This window comes from Mastigoproctus giganteus, chromosome 5, assembly GCF_048544385.1.
Source record: "Mastigoproctus giganteus isolate SK-2022 chromosome 5, ASM4854438v1, whole genome shotgun sequence".
Classification (NCBI taxonomy): domain Eukaryota; kingdom Metazoa; phylum Arthropoda; class Arachnida; order Uropygi; family Thelyphonidae; genus Mastigoproctus; species Mastigoproctus giganteus.
In genome coordinates this window covers 204,631,469-204,651,058 of record NC_143579.1, presented here as the reverse complement: position 1 = coordinate 204,651,058, position 19,590 = coordinate 204,631,469, and the positions used below count along the sequence as shown (strand labels likewise).

At 38.1% G+C, this 19,590-nt stretch overlaps 1 protein-coding gene across 1 annotated transcript in view; it reads left to right on the top strand.

Moving 5' to 3' along the window:
* The first annotated feature begins 9,160 nt into the window (after nt 1-9,160).
* Nucleotides 9,161-19,590, top strand: part of rogdi (rogdi atypical leucine zipper) — a 129,958-nt gene continuing 119,528 nt past the window's right edge. Inside the window, exon 1 of the mRNA XM_090373652.1 lies at nt 9,161-9,241. Within this exon, the coding sequence (XP_090229778.1) occupies nt 9,206-9,241 (36 nt within the window). The 5' untranslated portion in view covers nt 9,161-9,205. The remainder of the gene's footprint in view (nt 9,242-19,590) is intronic.

The following is a 19,590-nucleotide window of genomic DNA, read 5'->3' as shown; positions in this document are numbered from 1 at the left end:
GCAGTTCAGCAGTTATGTGCAAATTACCGAATGGTGAGCACGATTGCTACAGACGTCGGATTGGTTTCATACAGTGCTACAGACAACGAAATGGCCAGTAGACAACATCTGGATCACTTTACCCGGGGTCGAATAATTGGGAAGGTCGAAGTGTGAGGAGCGTGGCTGCAGAGTTCAGTATCGCCCATAGCATCGTCTCACGTGCATGGTCGGCCTTCAGAACGACAGGTACAGCTATTTGAAGGATCAGTGGTGGTCTTCCACGACAAACAACGCCCAATGATGACCGCTATATACTGCTACAGGCCAAGAGGGACCGACACCAGACAGTGGGATCCATTGGAAACTAGCTGCACAAGACGCAGGATATCGCGGTTTACTGTGGCTAGGCGACTCCACAAAGGTGGACTGTTTGCCCGACGGCCAGTAAGCTCTGTCCTTTTAACACCTGCCCATCGGAGAAACCGTTTACAGTGGTGCATCGAACATAGGGAGTAGACAGCAACTCAATGGGGTAAGGTACTCTTTACTGATGAGAGTAGATTCAGTCTCAGCACGATTCTGCACGTCAGCTAATCTGGCGAGAGGTTGGCACATGGTATCACTGCGCAAACATCACTGAAAGGGATCGATGGCTGTCGAGGTGTTCTCGTTTAGAAAAGCGTTATCTTGGATGGATGTACATAACTCCAAATACTGGAAGGCGGTACTGTAACCGGTGCACGCTACTGTACTGAGGTAATTCTTCCCCATGTGCGTCTGTTCCGAGGTGCCATTTGCCCCGAGTTCGTGTTTATGAATGATAACGCCACACCCCATCGCACTGCAGCTGTTGATATGCTTTTGGAAAGTGAGGACATTTTTCGTATGGATTGACCTGCCCGTTCCATAGTTCTAAATCCCATCGAACACATATGGGAAGCTCTGGGGAGACGCCTAGCGGCACTTCCACTCCCACCAGGAAATGTTCACAAGCTGAAGATGGCGCTGATAGAGGAATGGACGATGTTACCGCAGTAACTTATCAACAACATTGTTCTAAGTATGAACAAGGTGCAAAGCCTGCATCGACATTAGGGGTGGCCATATCTCTTACTGAGAACAACCTCTTCCCTTTGTTCCATCTTTGGCAGTGATGCATCTGTATCATGGAAGCTGGTGCTAGTTGCCATTTTTGAATAAAGTCCCTCTGTACCATTTTGTTTCCATTGTTGTGTCGGTGTTGTTTCCTTCATCATTTCTGTACCTCACGAGGTTCCTTTGGTATGCTTTTCCATATCTAGGCCACTCCTATGAGAAGCTACAGGTGAAAACCTGACTGGCCCTTAAATTTTGCACTCCAGTGTAAGTAAAGACATATTTGCTGTTTTTCTTTGCATCCTTTGCCAAAGATTTCTCGTAACCTGCCTTAACTTGGCTAACCTACTTTGTGACTTGATTACAGACTAGTTTATATCTACTATAAGCTTCGTGTCGCCTGACAATTTATATGCATTATATGCATTTTTCTCTTCTGCCTCCGATGAGTCTAATTAGTTAAGATGACATGCATATTTAGTTTAAATGTTTCCTTTCGCACGGTTTGGGAAGGCCTCAATTGGGATTTTATCAAGACAGATTTTTTTTTAAAACAAAAACTGAGCTATTTTGTCTTGACTGAGGATTGCTTGTGTTTTTCCCTCAGAAACAGGATAATCATCGAGTAAAAAAAAAAAAAAAAAAAACTCAACGGAAATGAAACTACAAATTGGTCTTCCTGAAATATTCTCGAATAGGGCCTTAGTGACTTTTAATAACCCTCAAAATCTCTGGCTCTTCAGGTCCTCCCCCTCTCTCCCTTTTTTCGGGAAAATATATGGGGAGATATGATATGATAGTTTATTTTATCTCTTAAGGCAGCAACATCATGGGCATAATGTTCTATGTCGTCCATGGTAAGACCAATGCAATTATAATACATGTACTCTATTTTGGATATATTCAAAATATACTCCTTAACACATTTTGGAATACATTTGTGCCTAAATATACAATGTCGAACAAAAAAAAAACTGTATCACTTTAAAAAGAGAAACATTTGTAGTAAAATGTATAAGATATTGTTTGATTACAGTCATTTTGTTTGTCACAAATCAAAGGTGTTGCGTCAGATAACGCTTCTATTGCATCAGACAGTAATTGCAAGGTATTGCATCAGCCGTTTCTATAAATACGGCGTTGGAAAGGTATACACGCCCATCAGTGTCCTGTTTTGCAGAGGTGTAAGTATGGCTCCCTATGTTCAGTTGACACCAAGAAAAAAAGTGTAGTTGTTGCTCTGTCTCAGGAATGGCTTTCTATGCGTGCTATCGCTGATAAAATAGGTTGCCAACAGTATTCCTAGTGCTGAAATTAAAGCGTGAAACAGGTGATCTGAAGAGAAGACCTGGATCAGGCCGTAAGGGAGTGACTACGTTTCCCAAGATCGATATTTCAAACATCTATGCCTTCGTAATCGCCATGCTAGTGGTCCTGATCTTGTGTTCCTACACAAGATCTAAAACTGGACTTTGAGATGGTTCAGTTGAGATGGCATCTGGTGTTGAAACAAGTGCACCAAAGAAGGTTTCGGAATGTGATCTGCATGCCTATCAGCTCAAGAAGAAGCCTTCGTTGACTCAACATATGAGGAAGAAGCGACCTGCTTGGGCTGAAACGCATGTTTCATGGACAAAAGAGCAAAGGGACACCGTCATATTTTCTGACGAATCGAAATTCAACCTGTATAGTGACATAGTGTTTTTTGACAAGCGGCACCGGTGCTTTCGCACAACTCCGCATTTGAATCTCTTGTGAAGTAAGACAGTACAGTTCTGTCAAGGCCAGATAGCATATGTTAGTGTATGTTCATGTTTGCTTAGTGCGGGTTATGTTGTTCATCTGGCCGCTTAGCCTAGGGTCCGTGGAACACCACAGACCGCTAGTTACCGTCACTGGCACTGGGAGCCGGACAAGGTATGTGGGAAGAGAACTCTGGCTGGCCGACCGTGGGGTTCGCCTGAGCCTCCCAGGGAGAGCCAAAAAAAAAAAATAAAATAAAAATAAAAACATAAAAAAAAAAAATAAAATAAAATAAATTTAAAAAAATAAAATAAAATAAATAAATAAATAAAAAAATAAATATAAAAAAAAATTAAAATAATAAATAAATAAATAATAATAAAAAATAAAATAAAATAAATAAAAAAATAAAGAAAAAAATAAAATAAATTTTTTTTTTTTTTTTAAATAGGAGAAGGGGTGAGAGATTGAGGTGAAGAAAGAAGGTAAGCAGAAGAAAGAGGGCGAGGTAGGGTGGGCTCCCCCCTTTGGGGGGAGCCCACCCTACCTCAGGAAGAAGAGAAAAGATTGTGAGGTCAAGTGACCCACAAAGTCAAATTGCCTAATAGCATGATCCTGCATTTGATGTCAAATGCCAGTCCCACTCCCAGAGGAGTATTTATGAGTTCCTACACAAGTAGGAAAATCAGATATTGTCCTACAACTTGAAGAGAAGAGGTGCCGGCAAGTGAGTGGGTCCCACATTGGGCAAGGGGCCCAGTGTCAGCAATTTAATCTTCTTCATCCAAGGGTGACTTGTAGGCAATGAGCAGTGTCCCACACTGGGTAGAGGACTTGGATAATCTTCTCTTAGGGGATGAGAGGAGGCACATGGATTCATGAAGCTCGAGGATTGCTTGGAGTTCTTGTGTCTATTGTAGAAAAGTCCTTTTTGGGTTTGCGGGTTTGTCATATAGTTTCCTTTGTGAACGTCGAGAGATTCCTGTTAGGTCAGGATAAAGATCAATATCCTGTTTGTGTTTTCTTTGATTCCATTCAGGATATGTTCTGTGAATTGAGTTTTGGGTTCATTATAAGATGGGGGTGCGTTGAACAGATTGCTGTAGGTGAATTTGGCGCATTTCAAATACAGTCTGGGCAAAAGTAGTGAAGGCTTTGTAGTTGGTTTCGTCAATTATGTAGAGATGTTCCTGCCCACTTGGTATATTTCCAGTTCTGGTAATTAGGAGACTTCTGGGTGGCTCGGATGGGAAGCGATATGTCATAAGACGAAAATCGGACGCATACCATCCTGACTGCATAACATCGACTGTAAAGTTCCCCGCCGGTCAGATGGTCTGGGGATGCATAGCAAGTAAAGGGGTGGGGCAAATTAAGTTTATTAACGGAACGGTGAATGCAGAACCTTACACTGCTATTTTGGAAGAATGCCTGAAACCCGTTATTAGAGATCACCACATAAATGTCCAAAACTGCATTTTTCAACAGGACTCAGTACCTTGCCACACAGAAAAGTTGGTAAGTTTTATACTATTTACATTTAATGATGAGTTTGTCTTCTTGTCTCACAAGGCTTAAAATATATTTACACAAATATTTTCTCTCTCTTCCTTAAGGTGCAGTCATACCTCAGAAATGCTGGCATTACAGTGTTGCACTGGCCCGGCAACAGTGTAGATTTGAACACTATTAAAAATTGCTGGTACATAATGTCGTCTAATATTGTTCGGAAGATGCCAAAAATTAAGATTCAGCTGCAGGAGATCATTGAAAGTGTGTGATACCACGAAATTGGGCAGCCGTGTATCCAGAAGTTGATTAACTCTATGCCAGATCGTTGCAAGGCTGTAAATGCAGCTCGATGAGGAACAACAAAATATTGAGGACTAGTTTTGCAGATTTACAGTACATAATACTATTACATTATCTTGTCATTTCCGTTTGTATACTTAAATGCAATAAAATGTATGTTTGGTTGTCATGATTGCCATTTGCATGGTTTCTCATATTTCTATAAATTATGAAATTTAACCTTTGGGAAGATATTTATGGCAATTAGGTATATCACGTGGAGTCTTTTTATTGTGTTTCACTCACAGAGATACACACAGATGAGCCGAAACATTATGACGAGCGAGTCGTTATGCAAATTGAAGCAACTGTAGGTGAATTATGGCACCTGTGTGGGTCGGGGCACGGTATAAAAAACACCTGTTTTACTGTGCTCCATTAATCAATGTTACTTTTGTTCTTCGGCAGCAGACTTAAGCGAGTTTGATAAAGGCCAAATTGCAATGGCCAGACGACTGGGTCACAGCATATCCGAAACGGCACAGCTGGTAGGATGCTCACGGTCAGCCGTGGTTAGTACCTACTGAAAGTGATCTGAGGAAGAGAAACTTATTTTTCAATTATTTTTAAAAAATAATTTTTTTGATATTTTTATTTTATTTATTTATTCTATTCATTTATTTTTTATTTATTTTTTATTTATCTATTTTTATTATTTTTTAAATTTTTTATTTATTATTTTTAAAAATTTATTTTATTTTTTATTTATTATTTTTTAAAATTATTTTTATTTTATTTTATTATTTATTATTTTTTAAAATTATTTTTATTTTATTTTATTTTATTATTTATTATTTTTTAAAATTATTTTTATTTTATTTTATTTTTTTATTTATTATTTTTATTATTATTTATTTATTTTGCTGGCTTCCAGGTCCGGGCAGCTTGGGAATGGGACTACTGGTACCTACCAGTCTTGCACTAGTTCTGGTGGGCGCGGGATTATAGTTCATGATTGCACTGATAGAACTAATGGACCCAGGCCTGGCTTTACATGTTAGGGATGGGTACCGGGTAGTATTTGCCCATCGGGTGCCTGCTCCTGGTGGCAGAGTCGTCTGACATAATAACACACTACACTTCACTAACATACATACACCTATGTATTCAGTCTTATGTATTGGAATTTTTTCTTTCCCCAAAGAGTAAACAGGTGGAGATAGATGAACGTCTGGGAGCCACCCAACGACACGAATATGCATACATACCTAAACATCATTAGGCTAATAGGGGGAACTCCGAGCTCTGCTCAGGCAACCCAACACACACCTAAATATCATTGCTGACCAGGTACACCCTTTCGTGGAAACGGTCTTCCCCTCTAGAGGTGCCATCTTTCAGCAGGATAATGCGCCATGCCACACCGCCCGGATTGTTCGAGACTGGTTCGCAGAACATGAGGAAGACTTCCAGGTATTGCCCTGTCTGTGCGTAGCACAGTGGTATCGTCACCGTCTTCCCCACGCCGGGTGGAAAAGGCCCAGGTTCAAATCCCGTCGATGACATGAGGAACTTTAATTGGCTTTTTTCACTCTGTGGCTGAGTTAGTCGGTCTCAGGCATAGATAACAAGGTTTTCTCCCCAAAAACTAGGGTTTTTCGTCCAGCTGTTGCGTGTGTTTTGTTGTCGATTTACAAATCGACAACAAAACACACGCAATTAACAGAAATAAGACACAGCACGGCAGATGAATTTAATTATTCGGGTGGCCTAAATATAATAGTAGTAGGTATTGCCCTGGCCTCCAAATTCCCCAGACATCAATCCCATCGAGTATCTGTGGTTTGTGTTGGAACAGCAACTCTGATCTGTGGTGTCTCAACCACGGCCCTTACAGGAGTTAAAGGATCTGCTGGTTACATGTTGGTACCAGATACCACAAGACACATTTAGAAATCTTGTAGCGTCCATGCCTCCCCGGGTACGAGGTGTTTTGGCTGCACGTGGAGGATCAACATCATATTAGGTAGATGGTCATAATATTTTGGCTCATCGTTGTATATCCCATCTAACAAATGCATTTCGAACCTTTCTGCAACCCAGAATACAGCGCAAAACACATTATTTGCAAAATTCACAAGTGATGCGGTTTTTTTTTTGTCCGCCACTGTATTTTGTGCGATTTTGTTTTTGTTTCTATGAAGATAATTTGTAGGCACTGACTACAGTGGGAGTGAGTAGAAAGAAAGAAAAATCTCTCTCGCCAATGATTTTGGGTAGAGACACTCCCAGCAATGGGGGAGATTAAGGTTGTCTACTGTACTTGGCTCCGAGTTCTTCAAGGGTTGTTATAATCGCCAGAAATATACAAACGTAAAATAATAAAAATATTATTATTTTATTAATTTTTTATCATGCTGATTTATATATCTGTAAGAGAAATCCTTGTGATGCACAATAACTAGCTTCAAGTACACCATAAACAGAGGCGACCCCCAAGGGGCGTTCTGTGCACATCTCTTTTGTGGCAGCCCTTAACCCTTTCGTGTCGCTGCACAAAACTTTATTTCCTATGCGGACGAACTCAAGGTGCTCGTCTCCTCACTAGAGTGCCAAGACTTTGTACATATCTCACAGGCTGCAACACGCCAGGTTTCGGACCTTGTAGCCTACCTCAAAGCTATTGCATTGGTTTAGGGTTAATATCAGCAATTCCACCCAGATCACGCTTTCGATTAAAAAAAATAAAAAAGAACTTTACCTTATAGATTGGCTTCCTGTGTACCGAGTCATGTATCTCCCAGATTTATGAGCGACCTGGGATGAACAATTTACTTTCTTGGGCATTTTACATATATCAAGGGTAAAAAAAAAAAAAAAAAAAAAAAATCCCTTGCAGCCCTGTGGAGAGCATAGCAAGAATCATCATTGTTTACGTATCCAGCCTCATAATGCAATATGTCCTGAGATGTGTCTTTCTGGTTGCACTTCCTCTATGCATCCGTTGTTTGCTCTTCTGCATTGTCTGCTTGATTCAAGAGCTTCATTAGTGTACAATACTGGATTCTGATGTGGCTAAACAGGACACTCAGAAAGAACCTTTCACAATCGCAAGGTGCATTCTATATACTATTTTTTACCGGATCGCATGGGACTTATTCGTAATCAAGACCAACATTACTATGGCAAAACTGCTTACATTCCAAATAGAAGCAATACCGCTCTGCTCCAACTATGACCAGCTCAGAAAGCCTACAACAGATGTTACTGTTTAATGCGGTAAATCTTGAGAACCTGCTAGGCATAGATATCGAGCACCTGTTTGCCAATAAGATCTACAGAATCGCCATTTTTCAGCCAACTGACCAGTTGATAGACTTCCGCTGATGGAGAACGCCTTCACAGTTCCGTGTGCCACAGCTCCAGCAATCGTCATTTTTATATGTAATGTATATATTGTACTATGTTTTATTTGTACAATATATACTATATATATATATTGTACTGTACTTAATTTATTGCCTATATTCCACTCTGCTGTACTCTTGGTGTTCCTATGTTAGTACTGTACTTATTTTTTATCTAGCATATTACTAACCACCGTTGACCATCGTTAGTACCTACCGAAAGTGGTCCGAGGGTGGGGGAACCCACGAACCGCCGGCGAGGTGTTGGACAACCACGGCTCATCGATGCTTGAGGTGAGCGAAGGCTCTCCCGGATGGTACGTGGCAACAGAAGGGCGATTGTGGCGCAACTCGCCGGTAATTGGAATGCTGGTGACGGGAGTAATGTGTCACAACACACAGTACTTCGAACCCTGCTGAAAATGGGGCTCTGTAGCCGCAGGCCGCTCCAAGTGCCCATACTAACCACGGTTCACCGGCGACAGCGCCTGCAATAAGCACGTGAGCATCGAAACTGGACCTCGAGTGATTGGAAGAAGGTCGTCTGGTCCGATGAATCATGTTTAGGTACTTGTTGTTCCTATGTTAGTACTTTTTTTTTTTTTATCTAGCATGTTTCGAAACGTGGGTAGATACTAACCACGCGGAACGTGGTTAGTAGCTACCAAAATATCTACCACGTAAGTATTCTGCCGTTTCCCGGGTAAGTTGTGTATACTTCAAATAGAGTAAATAAATAAATGTTAGAACTGATTTCCTGCTTTTAAACCCCCATATCTACACGTGGACGCATAGACACATATACAGACACAAGGGGAGGCTATTAAGCTTTAAGCTCCGTGGCTCATGTTAGTTCTTGATACCCCTGAAGATGAGGCAGTATTTTTTTCTTTCTCCCACTAAAAAGCAAATGTTAACCCCTATGATCGGAAGAACAAATAAAAACGTGTGCTCTATACTCTCCCTTCACCTTAGAATGGTGGTAGAATAACCTACCATGATTTTCAGTATTGTATGTATTTCATTGGTTTATTTTATTTTTTTCCCGACTTGGGAAAAAAAAAAACCACATGTAAGAAATACTGTGTTTCATCTGTCGTAAATATTTGCACCTGCTTCTGGCAAAATTGATCACAGAGCAAGTTTCTGACGGATGGTTACAACCTGGGAAAGTCACATGATTTAAAATGGCGGATCAATTTAACGAAGAGGTAGTTGTGTTGGTACGAACGATTATTTATTACCATTGAGAACTTGCAAGAGTATTAAATTTTCGTTTTTTATAAGTAGGAAACAGCTGGGATATGCACGTTTTATATGCTTTTCATTTGTTGTCCTGCTGTGGAATGTAACGTTAATTTCGGAATTAGCAAGAATGGGGAGGGAAAAAAAAGGAATTGAGAGCGCCTGCTTTTATCATTTTTATTTAATTTTTTTAGGCGTGTTTTCGTAGGCGTCTCCAAGGTCTTTCAAGTATGCAGAGCATATAAATTTCATGATGTTTTTTCACGTGATTACCTTGCATTTTTTTGTGTTCTGATGGTAATACTGAAGTAAACTTATTTTGATTATAGCAGAGCCCATGATATGCTGATGTTAATGTCATTTTTGTGGCATGTTTACCATATCACCCTGATGTTTTTCATTTGTTATCTGTTTAATATTTATCCATCATTTGAAACTAAGAAAAAATAATTTTTGCAGGCTAGAAGAATAAAATGCTTATCCAAAATAAAAATAAAACAAAAAAAAGCAACAAACAAACAAACTGGATTTTGGTGATACAGTTTTACTGCTCTAGAAATACATTTGAGGAAATGTGAGTTCAACTTGTGCATCTAACCACTTAATTTTTTACAGGGGCCAGGGAAAATAGCTGTTGTAAAACATGGTTTGGTGGTAGTATGATATGACAATGATATCAGTAGTTTTCCTAGGATACCGGATGTAGAATTACCCATTATTATTTTGTGCATTTATTATTATTATAGCTTTTTTTTCATCTTTTTCCTCTTTTTTTTTTTAAACAAGGTTGAATCTAGGGGAAGGTAATTGCTTTTCACCCTAAGATTACTCTCAAAGCATGATCCTTCTGCATGCATGAAAAGAACACTCACATGATCTTTTTTTTGTGAAAAGAACACTCACATGATCTTTTTAAAGCCAGGCCTGGGTCCATTTTTCCCATTAAGTTCCAGTTAAAACTGGAACTTAATGGGAAAAATCAGCACACACACACAAAAAACTTAATTTATTGTAACCTTGCTGACACAGTAACATGATTTAAATAATGAACTAATGTTAAGGTAACACCAATTTTAGATATTAATATTCTATTTTAAAATTTAATGCCCATCCTCACCTGCAGTAGTAGCTGTTGGTGATTTTGACAGGTAGTGCCAAAATAAAAAATAAAAATTATTTTTTTCCATTAGAACATTGCACTCTCACAAATTTTAAATCAAGTAGAGATCTATCTGATCATTTAATTTTAATTTTATTATCATGAAATCAGTGAAAAGGCCTTAATTACTATTTTAACAAAATACCTTATTCATTTCAAATAAACATTAACGAAAGTACACAAGACTAGAAACTGGAGCAAACTTTCATCCTTCAAATGAATGTAGAGTTCTAAAACAATGTTGCACATATGTCAATTATTTGCTATATCTATGCTGTGATTTTTAGAGGGGCATGTTGCTTTTAGCTGTTACTAATATGACTATGCTATGTGGCGCCTCCGTAGCCAGGTGGGAAGGAGCAGAAGTGCGTAGCACACGCTTCTTGATTAAACCGGGGTTCGAGCCCGTCACTACCAAATACGGAGGATGCGGAAAGGTCAGGGAATGACCACCGCATATCCCGGAGCAATATGGCCTTAGTTGCTAATGCTCCTTAAAGAACCAACAAACAAAAACTATGCTATGTAACATTTAATAATTTACAGCATTGGTTATGAATACAAAGTAAACACAAATCAGTAATAAAAAAATAAAAACAATAATAAACATAAAAAAACACTTATTTTTTCATTGTGTTATGGTAGTACCACTAGCATACCACTTTTTCATAGTTATGGTAGTGGTACTGTGCACTGAAATTAACATTACAGTGGTTGTTATTTTGGTTTTAACTCTCTGGATGCTCAAAATAGAAACCTTGACCAATTTGTTCACACCACACACAGTGGCATTTATTGACTGTCCAGTACTTTCAACTTTAAATTTGGCATACATGTTACTAGTTACTTTTATTTGATGAATAACTTAGTACCTTTACTGAATGTATTGAATGTACTTCCACATTGTGAATGCCATGTTAACAGGTGCAAAAGTTTGTTATGCATCTAAACACATCTGATAATTTTTATTTTCAATGAAATGCAAGACTTTTAATATTCTTTTCTTCATATAAATTACAATCTCATCAAAATGTTATATTCCAGATTGTTATTTTGCTTTCAGTTTGTCTCAGTAGATGGAGAATTTATATGAACTGTATTATCTACCATAGTGATGCAACCTCATTTCACCTCTTGCATAGAGTGTAACAGTGACTATGGTTGTTATTATGGTATATTTATCACTGGTGTGATAAATGAAAGTGTCAAATTTTGTTTGATCCCTCCTCTCTCTTTTTCTCTCTAACGCACATACACTGAGCTGCCACTTTATTAGGTATACCTACCCAGTAGTGTGTTGGGCCTCCTTTAGCCTTTGAAACAGCCTGAATTCGTCTAGGCAAGGATTGAACAAGATGCAGAAAACGTGCAGGAATGGAGTACCATGTAGAAATGAGTGTGTCAACAGTACCACTACCATAATGAGTGTATCACGCAGTGTGTCACGTGGTTCGTTGCAATATTTAATTCTGCGCACCGAGGTTGTATTCTGACATGATGTGCGACATTGTGGCCCGTCTGTTTGCTTGCACAATTCTAGCCATCCTCCTCTGACCTCTCTCATCAACAAGCGATTTTCTTCCACAGGAGTGCCGTTGAGAGGATGTTTTCTGTTCATTGCACCATTTTCGATACATCCTTGAAACTGTAGTGCGTGAAAAGCTCAGGAGAACTGTCGTTTCAGAGATGCTTTATCCAGCACGTTGTGCACCTACTACCATGCCACGTTCAAAGTCCGTTTTAGATCACTCCCTTTCACCATTCTTGCTATGGTTTGTATGCTTAACTGATACTAGAAAGGTTGTTCTGCTGCATTTTTATCCACAACTGTGGTCATGTGACTTGCAATGTTGTGGGACAAACCATTTGTGTGCATAGCAGGGGTGTACATAAATTTGCTCATATCTAGCCAGTTCCTAAAAATGGTGACAAATCTCTCCCATCCAATTATCGTCCCATTACAATTACTTCTACTCTTTGTAAAGTAATGGAGAAATCAACTAACTGCCTACTCTTAAACTACCTAGAAACGATCGCCAGTATAGATTCCGTCAGTATCGATCCACTGGTGATATTCTGGCTTATGTTACCTATTTATGGAGTAATTCAATGGAATAGTTTGGTGAAATACAAGCAGTTGCTCTTGACATCTCAAAGGCTTTTGATCATGTTTGGCATAAAGGTCTTCTAAACAAGCTTCCATCTTATGGTTTGCCAACTGTTTTTTATAATTGGTTATCCAGTTTCTCTCTGATCGCTCAGTGAGGGTGATGGTAGATGGCTCTCTGCCTTCTAACTTCCCCACTAATGCTGGTGGCCCCCAAGGTTCAGTTCATTCCCCCTCTCTTTTCCTCTTGTATATTAATGACTTTCTTCCATTGACTGGAAATCCTATCCATAGTTTTGCCGATGATAGCACATTGCATTCCACTTTTATTTTGAGAAACCTTGCCCTGCTCAATCAGCTTCAACTTCTCGAAAATCTGCTACCAGTTTCTTAAATGCCGATCTCCAGGTAATTCCTCAGTGGGGCGAAGACTACTTAGTTGATTTCAATCCTTCTAAAACTCATTCTTGTCTTATATCTCACAAAAAGGATTCTTCTGCTACTATGCTTATCTTTGGTGACACTCCAATTTCTAGGCAGAATGATATATCTCTTTTGGGGATTACCCTGACTTCTAATCTCTCTTGGCACAAGCACATTACAAATATTGCTTCCTCTGCATCTAATAAACTTGCTTTTCTCTTTCGCTCTCAGCGTTACTTTTCTTCCAAAAAGCTGTTCACTCTGTATAAATCGCAAATCCGCTCTACCGTGGAATATTGTTCCCACATCTGGGGCGGTGTCCCCAAAACCTCTCAGGTTTCTTGATTCCATTCAGAAGAGGGCAGTAAGGTTAATTAATGACTGTTAACAGTCATTAATTAACAGTCTCCTCTCTAACAGTCTCCCCCAACTCGCTGTCTCATAGACGTACTGTTTCTGTTGCATGCCTTTTCTACAGATATTTCCATGGGCACTGTTCTTCTGAATTGGCTTTTATAATTCCTGCTCTCTCTTTCAAAATATTCCAAATACGTGCCGCCACCAGCCAACATCCATTTACTGTCCAGTTTCAAACTCACAGAACCAACTTTTCATCTTTCTTGTTTATTCATTGAACTGCCGTTTTCTGGAACAATCTTCCTTCATACATATTTCCTGAAAATTACAGTCTACAGAAGTTCAAGTCTAATGTCAACAAATATCTTCTTTCATCTTCTCAACCTCCAACCCAAGCATGGTACTAAGTACTATAGGTTCTAATACGTCTCGTGTTTGGGGTTTACATAAAAAAAGAAACACACACACACACACACACACACACACACACACACACACACACACACACACACACACACACACACACACACACTCTGTATGTATATATATATATATATATACACACACATTGCTGATATGCTAAAAAACGGTACTTCTAATACCACTACTACTCACATTTGAGTGTATATATATATATATTTGTGATGTGTATTTTTAATATATATTTGTGCTATTTCACACGTTTTGGCCTTGGTGCGTTCAGATGCTGCTAATCTTAATTTACTATTATGTGATCACACTCTCAGTGATCACTGAATTGTGGCCACCCCATCTGTAAGGGACTGTGCCACATAGCTTGCAGTATAAAAAGCTGAACAGCTTTATATGCCAGAACAGTGGCATTTGATTTGCATTTGATTATGCAAGTCAAAGTGAGAAAGTAGCAGTTATGAGACATAGTAAAGATATCACAGAATTTCAAAAGGTCATGATTGCGGGACCCTGTGCGTTGGATGCATTCATATTGGAAATGGCATGTCTTGTCAGTTGTTCATGGCCCAGTATGGTTAAGGTGTACGAAAAATGGTGTCGAACAGGTAAAACCACCTCCTGATGACAGAACTGTAACAGATTACACAAGGTGGATGTTCATGGTGAGCTGGAAACAAGTGTGCTGGTGAGTCCAAATACTGGGTGCAACATGCTTATGGACACCTTCATGGGTGGTGCAAGAAACATGAGTTTGTAGACCAATCATTCATGGTGCCCACTATCCAGGCAGGTGGTGGCTGTTTAATATGGAGTATGTTTTGTTGGCAAGAGCTAGGACTGCTGGTTTGTATTGACCAACCTTTCACTTGCCAGTTCTACCGACAGCTCTTAGGAAAAATTAAAACGTGTGCACCCAGCCATGTTGCAGTTTTTTCTGGACAGAAATGGGGTCTTCCAAGATGATGATGTGCTATGTCATCAGACCCACACTATGCACGAGTGGCTCAAGGAACACAGTGATTGGCCTCCAAATTCGCCCAACCTTAATCCAGTCGAACACCTATGGAATATTTTGGAATGGGAAGTGAGGTGTGGACAGATCTGGACAAGAATGTGGACAGATCTGGACATGCAACATCACAGTGTTCTGACACTGTGGAATGCCTTTCAGGCAGCATGCCTGCAGATCCTTATGTCTTCAGACATCTAGCAGAATCACTGTCTAGCTGAATAGAGGCTGTTATTCATGCAAACAGTGGACCAACACAGTATTAGATAGGTGGTCACAATTCGGTGATCACAGAGTGTATGTGTGAGTGCGTATAAATGGATAAGGTCCAGATTTGGTATGTTGGTGCTGTTTTAATAATACCTGGTATCACAGGAACAATAATTCAAATGGCACATCGTATATACGCACCTCTTCAAAAGTCATCGTTGCAGTAATTTGTGACATCACGATTTATTACAGTTGGATTGAACATGTGCAACCAACTGTAATGTAAGATCCACTGGATCCATATGCAATAGTTACATATGTAAGAATGGAATAATTGCACTGTGTTACCAGTTTATCAGGTACACCTCATCATTCAAGGAATTGACCACTCCATCAGAGACAGTAGGTTTCTGATGGAGTGGTCGATTCCTTGAATGATGTGTACCATCAGAGACAGTAGGTAGATAGATATATACTGAGGATTTAGTGTATTTGTTTACAATTCAGCAAGAGAACAGACTAGCAGTGTGACCTAAGTGACTTTGAGTGCGGTATGATAGTTAATACCAGACATGCTAGTGCAAGGATCACTGACAGCCACCTCACTGGGAATCCTTGCATAATGATATTAAGAATGTGCTTGGGAATGGTCCATTCAACAATCAGAAACAGCCAACTAATGGCAGGAGACAGCTTGTTGATGTAAGAGGGTGAAAAGTATTATGTAGTCTAACAGACTGGCTACAGTCAAATGACCAAGCCTGGTATTGGTTACTTCCATCAGGATAATGTCCTGTGCAAAGCCTGGATCATTTGGGAATGGTTCCAGGAAAATGAGATTGACTTTACTGTATTTGCCTGCTCAGTCACTGGATCTCAACCTGATTAAACATCATTGTGATCAGGTTGAACAAGCAGTGCTGCCATACATTATGAGGAAACTATGGGATATAATTGAGTCTGGATGAGACAGCATCCCTGTGGAATGCTTTTAGCACTTTGTGTCATCCATCTACCTGAAACATGAGCATTTTTTGGGGCTAAGGAAGGCTGGAACTGGCTACCCTATGTAGCTTGCAACTGGATCGAGTATTCAATTAGTTCTGAATGAACTACATTTGGAATGTAGCTTTCAATTGGATTTCGTGTTTGAATAGTTCTGATTGGTATTTAACTTTGGAAAGCTCAGCATTTCTTCTAGATATTTCTTTGCAGTATTTTTGTGTAATTTGGAAAACGAATGATGTTTCTAGAAGCAGTAAGAATGGTATAGTGATTAAGTAAAAAAATTCAAGGTTCATCAAGCAGTATCTTTTTAACTTTTTTTTTTTTTGTTTTGTAAACCCAGATCTTATTAAGAAAAATAACTGGACTGAACTTGACACTTTGTGCTTTTTAATTTTCCTTTTTTCTTATAAAATGTCTTTCTTATCCAGTAAACTACTCATTCATATACTTATTTTTACCAGTGCAACATTTTGTTAACTGCACTTCATAAGTTTTAATATGATGTTCATTAACACTATGCTCCATACTGATGGCTTGGCACTTTCTTCCTATTTACTTTGTGCCAAGACTCAACTGAGTTATGGTTATATTTTTATTATTAAGAGCATATCTATGCAGTAATGAGCCTGGTGGGAATAGACATCATGTGACAATAAAATTAGGATAACACGGAGACTGATGGATGTGAAAAAGCAATAAAAACTTAAACTAAAAATATGTACTTACAAACTAAAATATCTTTTAGTATATTTTCTAATCCATGGTTGCTCCTCCAAAAACTCATTGGAATAGAAGTCTTTTTGACTCCCACATGCCAGTGGGCATTTATTGTTGCAGATTTTCTTGAGATTTGAGATTTATTAGAATCTTTTTGAAGTTTTTAACTCTTTGCTACTCATTCTAGAACTCATAATTGCATGGGATTGATTTTAGTATTTTACTAATTTTTAATGGAATGATAGGAACAGGTGTCTTTCTCTTGAATGGTACCACAAATTGCATCTATGTGAATGACCCCTATGTGGTTACTAATATGTTAATATGGATTAACTTTAATGGAGAAAAATTTTGGAGTTAGAGGTCAGTGGATGTGGTAAAAGATATTAGAAATAGAGGTTTTTTTTTTTTTAATGAATGACAGTCATTTATTTACTCATTGCAAGTATTCTTCCTTAGGGCTGGCTCTTAACTTCCCATTATGCAGATGGGTGGTTTTTCCAGTGTCTTCAATGCCTGCAAGTACAGATTTGTAGTCTGTGTGTTCAGGGAGGAATAAGTGCATGCTTCTTATAGTAAGATTAAAAAAAAATATGTCTTTCCTTATAATAATTCAGGGGAGCCTCTGCTTGAGAACAGCTCACTCAGATTCATGTGGAAAGGCCATCAGAAACTCTAACCAATACTTTTCAGAATGGGTGTTAAATGTCTGAGGAATGGTGGCATATATGCATTGAAATATTTTGTTGTTTGTATTACAGTGCAGGAAGTAAGAAGTACAGTTCTGAAGATGGGGTTTGGAAAGAATCCTGAAACATCACCTTCCTGTTAACAAATTAGTGTAGTATTGAACTTGCATTATATATGAGTTTAATAAACGTGTTTGGTATAATAGTGTTATTTTATTATTATATATATATATATATATATATATATATATATATATATTATATATTGCATAAAAAATTTTCTATTTACTGCATAGAAAATTTTTTATGTAATGTGCTTGACTCCATCAAATAGTTGATGAGATGAAAAGTGGCTGTGCTTTTATATAATTAATTGATATTTGAACAGATTTACTCTTAAAAGCAATGAAGTAAACTTGACTCAGCTCAAAAAATGAATGGGAGGAAAGTGTTTGGTCATCTGTTTGAAGCATAATGTGAATGCCATCATTGTTAATATAACAGACATTTTATGTTAGTAATATAATATTACATTAGAAAAAACACCAATATTTTATAAGTTCTTAAATTCAAAAAATGATCTCCAGATTTTACTAAGTCATTTTCTTTTCTGAAATGGTTTGACAAGGTAGAACATCTGCTGATGCAGTCTTAGTGTAAGAAATTGGTTTGACACTTTTCAGGATATTGGTTATTGCTTGTGGAACAAAAGAATGAGCCTTATGAGTCTTTTCTTTTTTTGCTGTTTGATTAATTAAGGTCATTTAAATCTATCTTATTCAATTAAATTTCAAAAAGTGGAGCACACCGAAGAAAGTTGTAGTCGTGGCTTCTTTCCCTTGTGTTGTGTCATAGCTTGTAGGCATTCTTGAAAACTCTCAGATTTCTTAGAAGTTTCTGGATTTTTAATAGAGAAATCATTGACTTTTTTTTTTTTGAAACACATTGTGTTGCAGTTAGATGAGCTGAATGGTTTTAGAAATCAAAGCAGCTCAGTGGGTCATTTATAATAGCGGATTGAGGTTCTAAGATAGATTTTGTTCCTCCATTATTATTAGTTGAGAGGGAAGCACACAACTTTTACCCTGGAATTCATATGCAATGAGTTCTGTGATACTTCTTGATAGTGTATACGATTGGGTGTACTTTGATAAGAATTAGCCCTTTTTTATTATAAGTCAATACAGAAACTGAAGGACGTTTATTACTTGATGGTGTTTGTATATGGATTTTCCTAATGTGTAGTGTTATAGAAATATTGCAAGTTGTTAATTCCTCTATTATAATTTTTTGTGTTCTTTCGTACAAAATTGATGGTTTTTGTTTATAAATAAGATTGTTTCTGGTCGCCATTTATAATAGTGTTTGGGTGACTCCTACTTGTGCATTTTTTTTTTTCTTCAGAAATTGTTTGACACAGCACAAGGCATGGCATTTGTTCTCTGTCTTGTGCTGTTGCTGGCACATGCCTACTTACATAACTTTTTCTGATTTCTTTTTTTTTGTGACTGCACTTCTAACAGTGATGCAAATCAAAAGACAAACTTATAATGAAGGAATATTAAGTTCATTTGGTGGTTATCATTGTAATAAATATATGATTTTAATTTAATTTTATTTTTGGTGCATGAAATACATCAGGCCTGTCTGTTCAAGGGTTAAAGTTTGGGAAATGTCTCAAATAGGATCAAAAATTTTCACACTTGTGTGTGTATGACTTTTTATATGTGGCATCAGGTTAAGCAATGAGATTATTCAGTGCCTCTTTTAAAAGTAACAGAAAGTTACCTTCATTATTGCATTCTCTTATAAATGAGGGTGATAAACACTGGATTACACCAGGTTGGTTGTTACAGAGATTGATTGGATTAAGATTGGTTGTTCTCAAAGATTAATAGTTGCATATTCGTTATTTTGAATGCAGTATTAGATTTTTACTACTTAAAACAGACATATTCGGTAGTGCAATTTTTTTTATTATAATATTGTTTTAATTCGCTTAATTACCCATTTATGGACAAATTCAATGGAAAAGTTTGGTGAAATACAAGCAATTGCTCTTGACATCTCAAAGGCTTTCCATTTTGGCATAAAGGTCTTCTAGACAAGCTTCCATCTTATGGTTTGCCAACTGTTTTTTGTAATTGGTTATCCAGTTTTTGTCTCTGATCGCTCACTGAATGAGAGTGATGGTAGACGGTTCTCTGTCTTCTAAC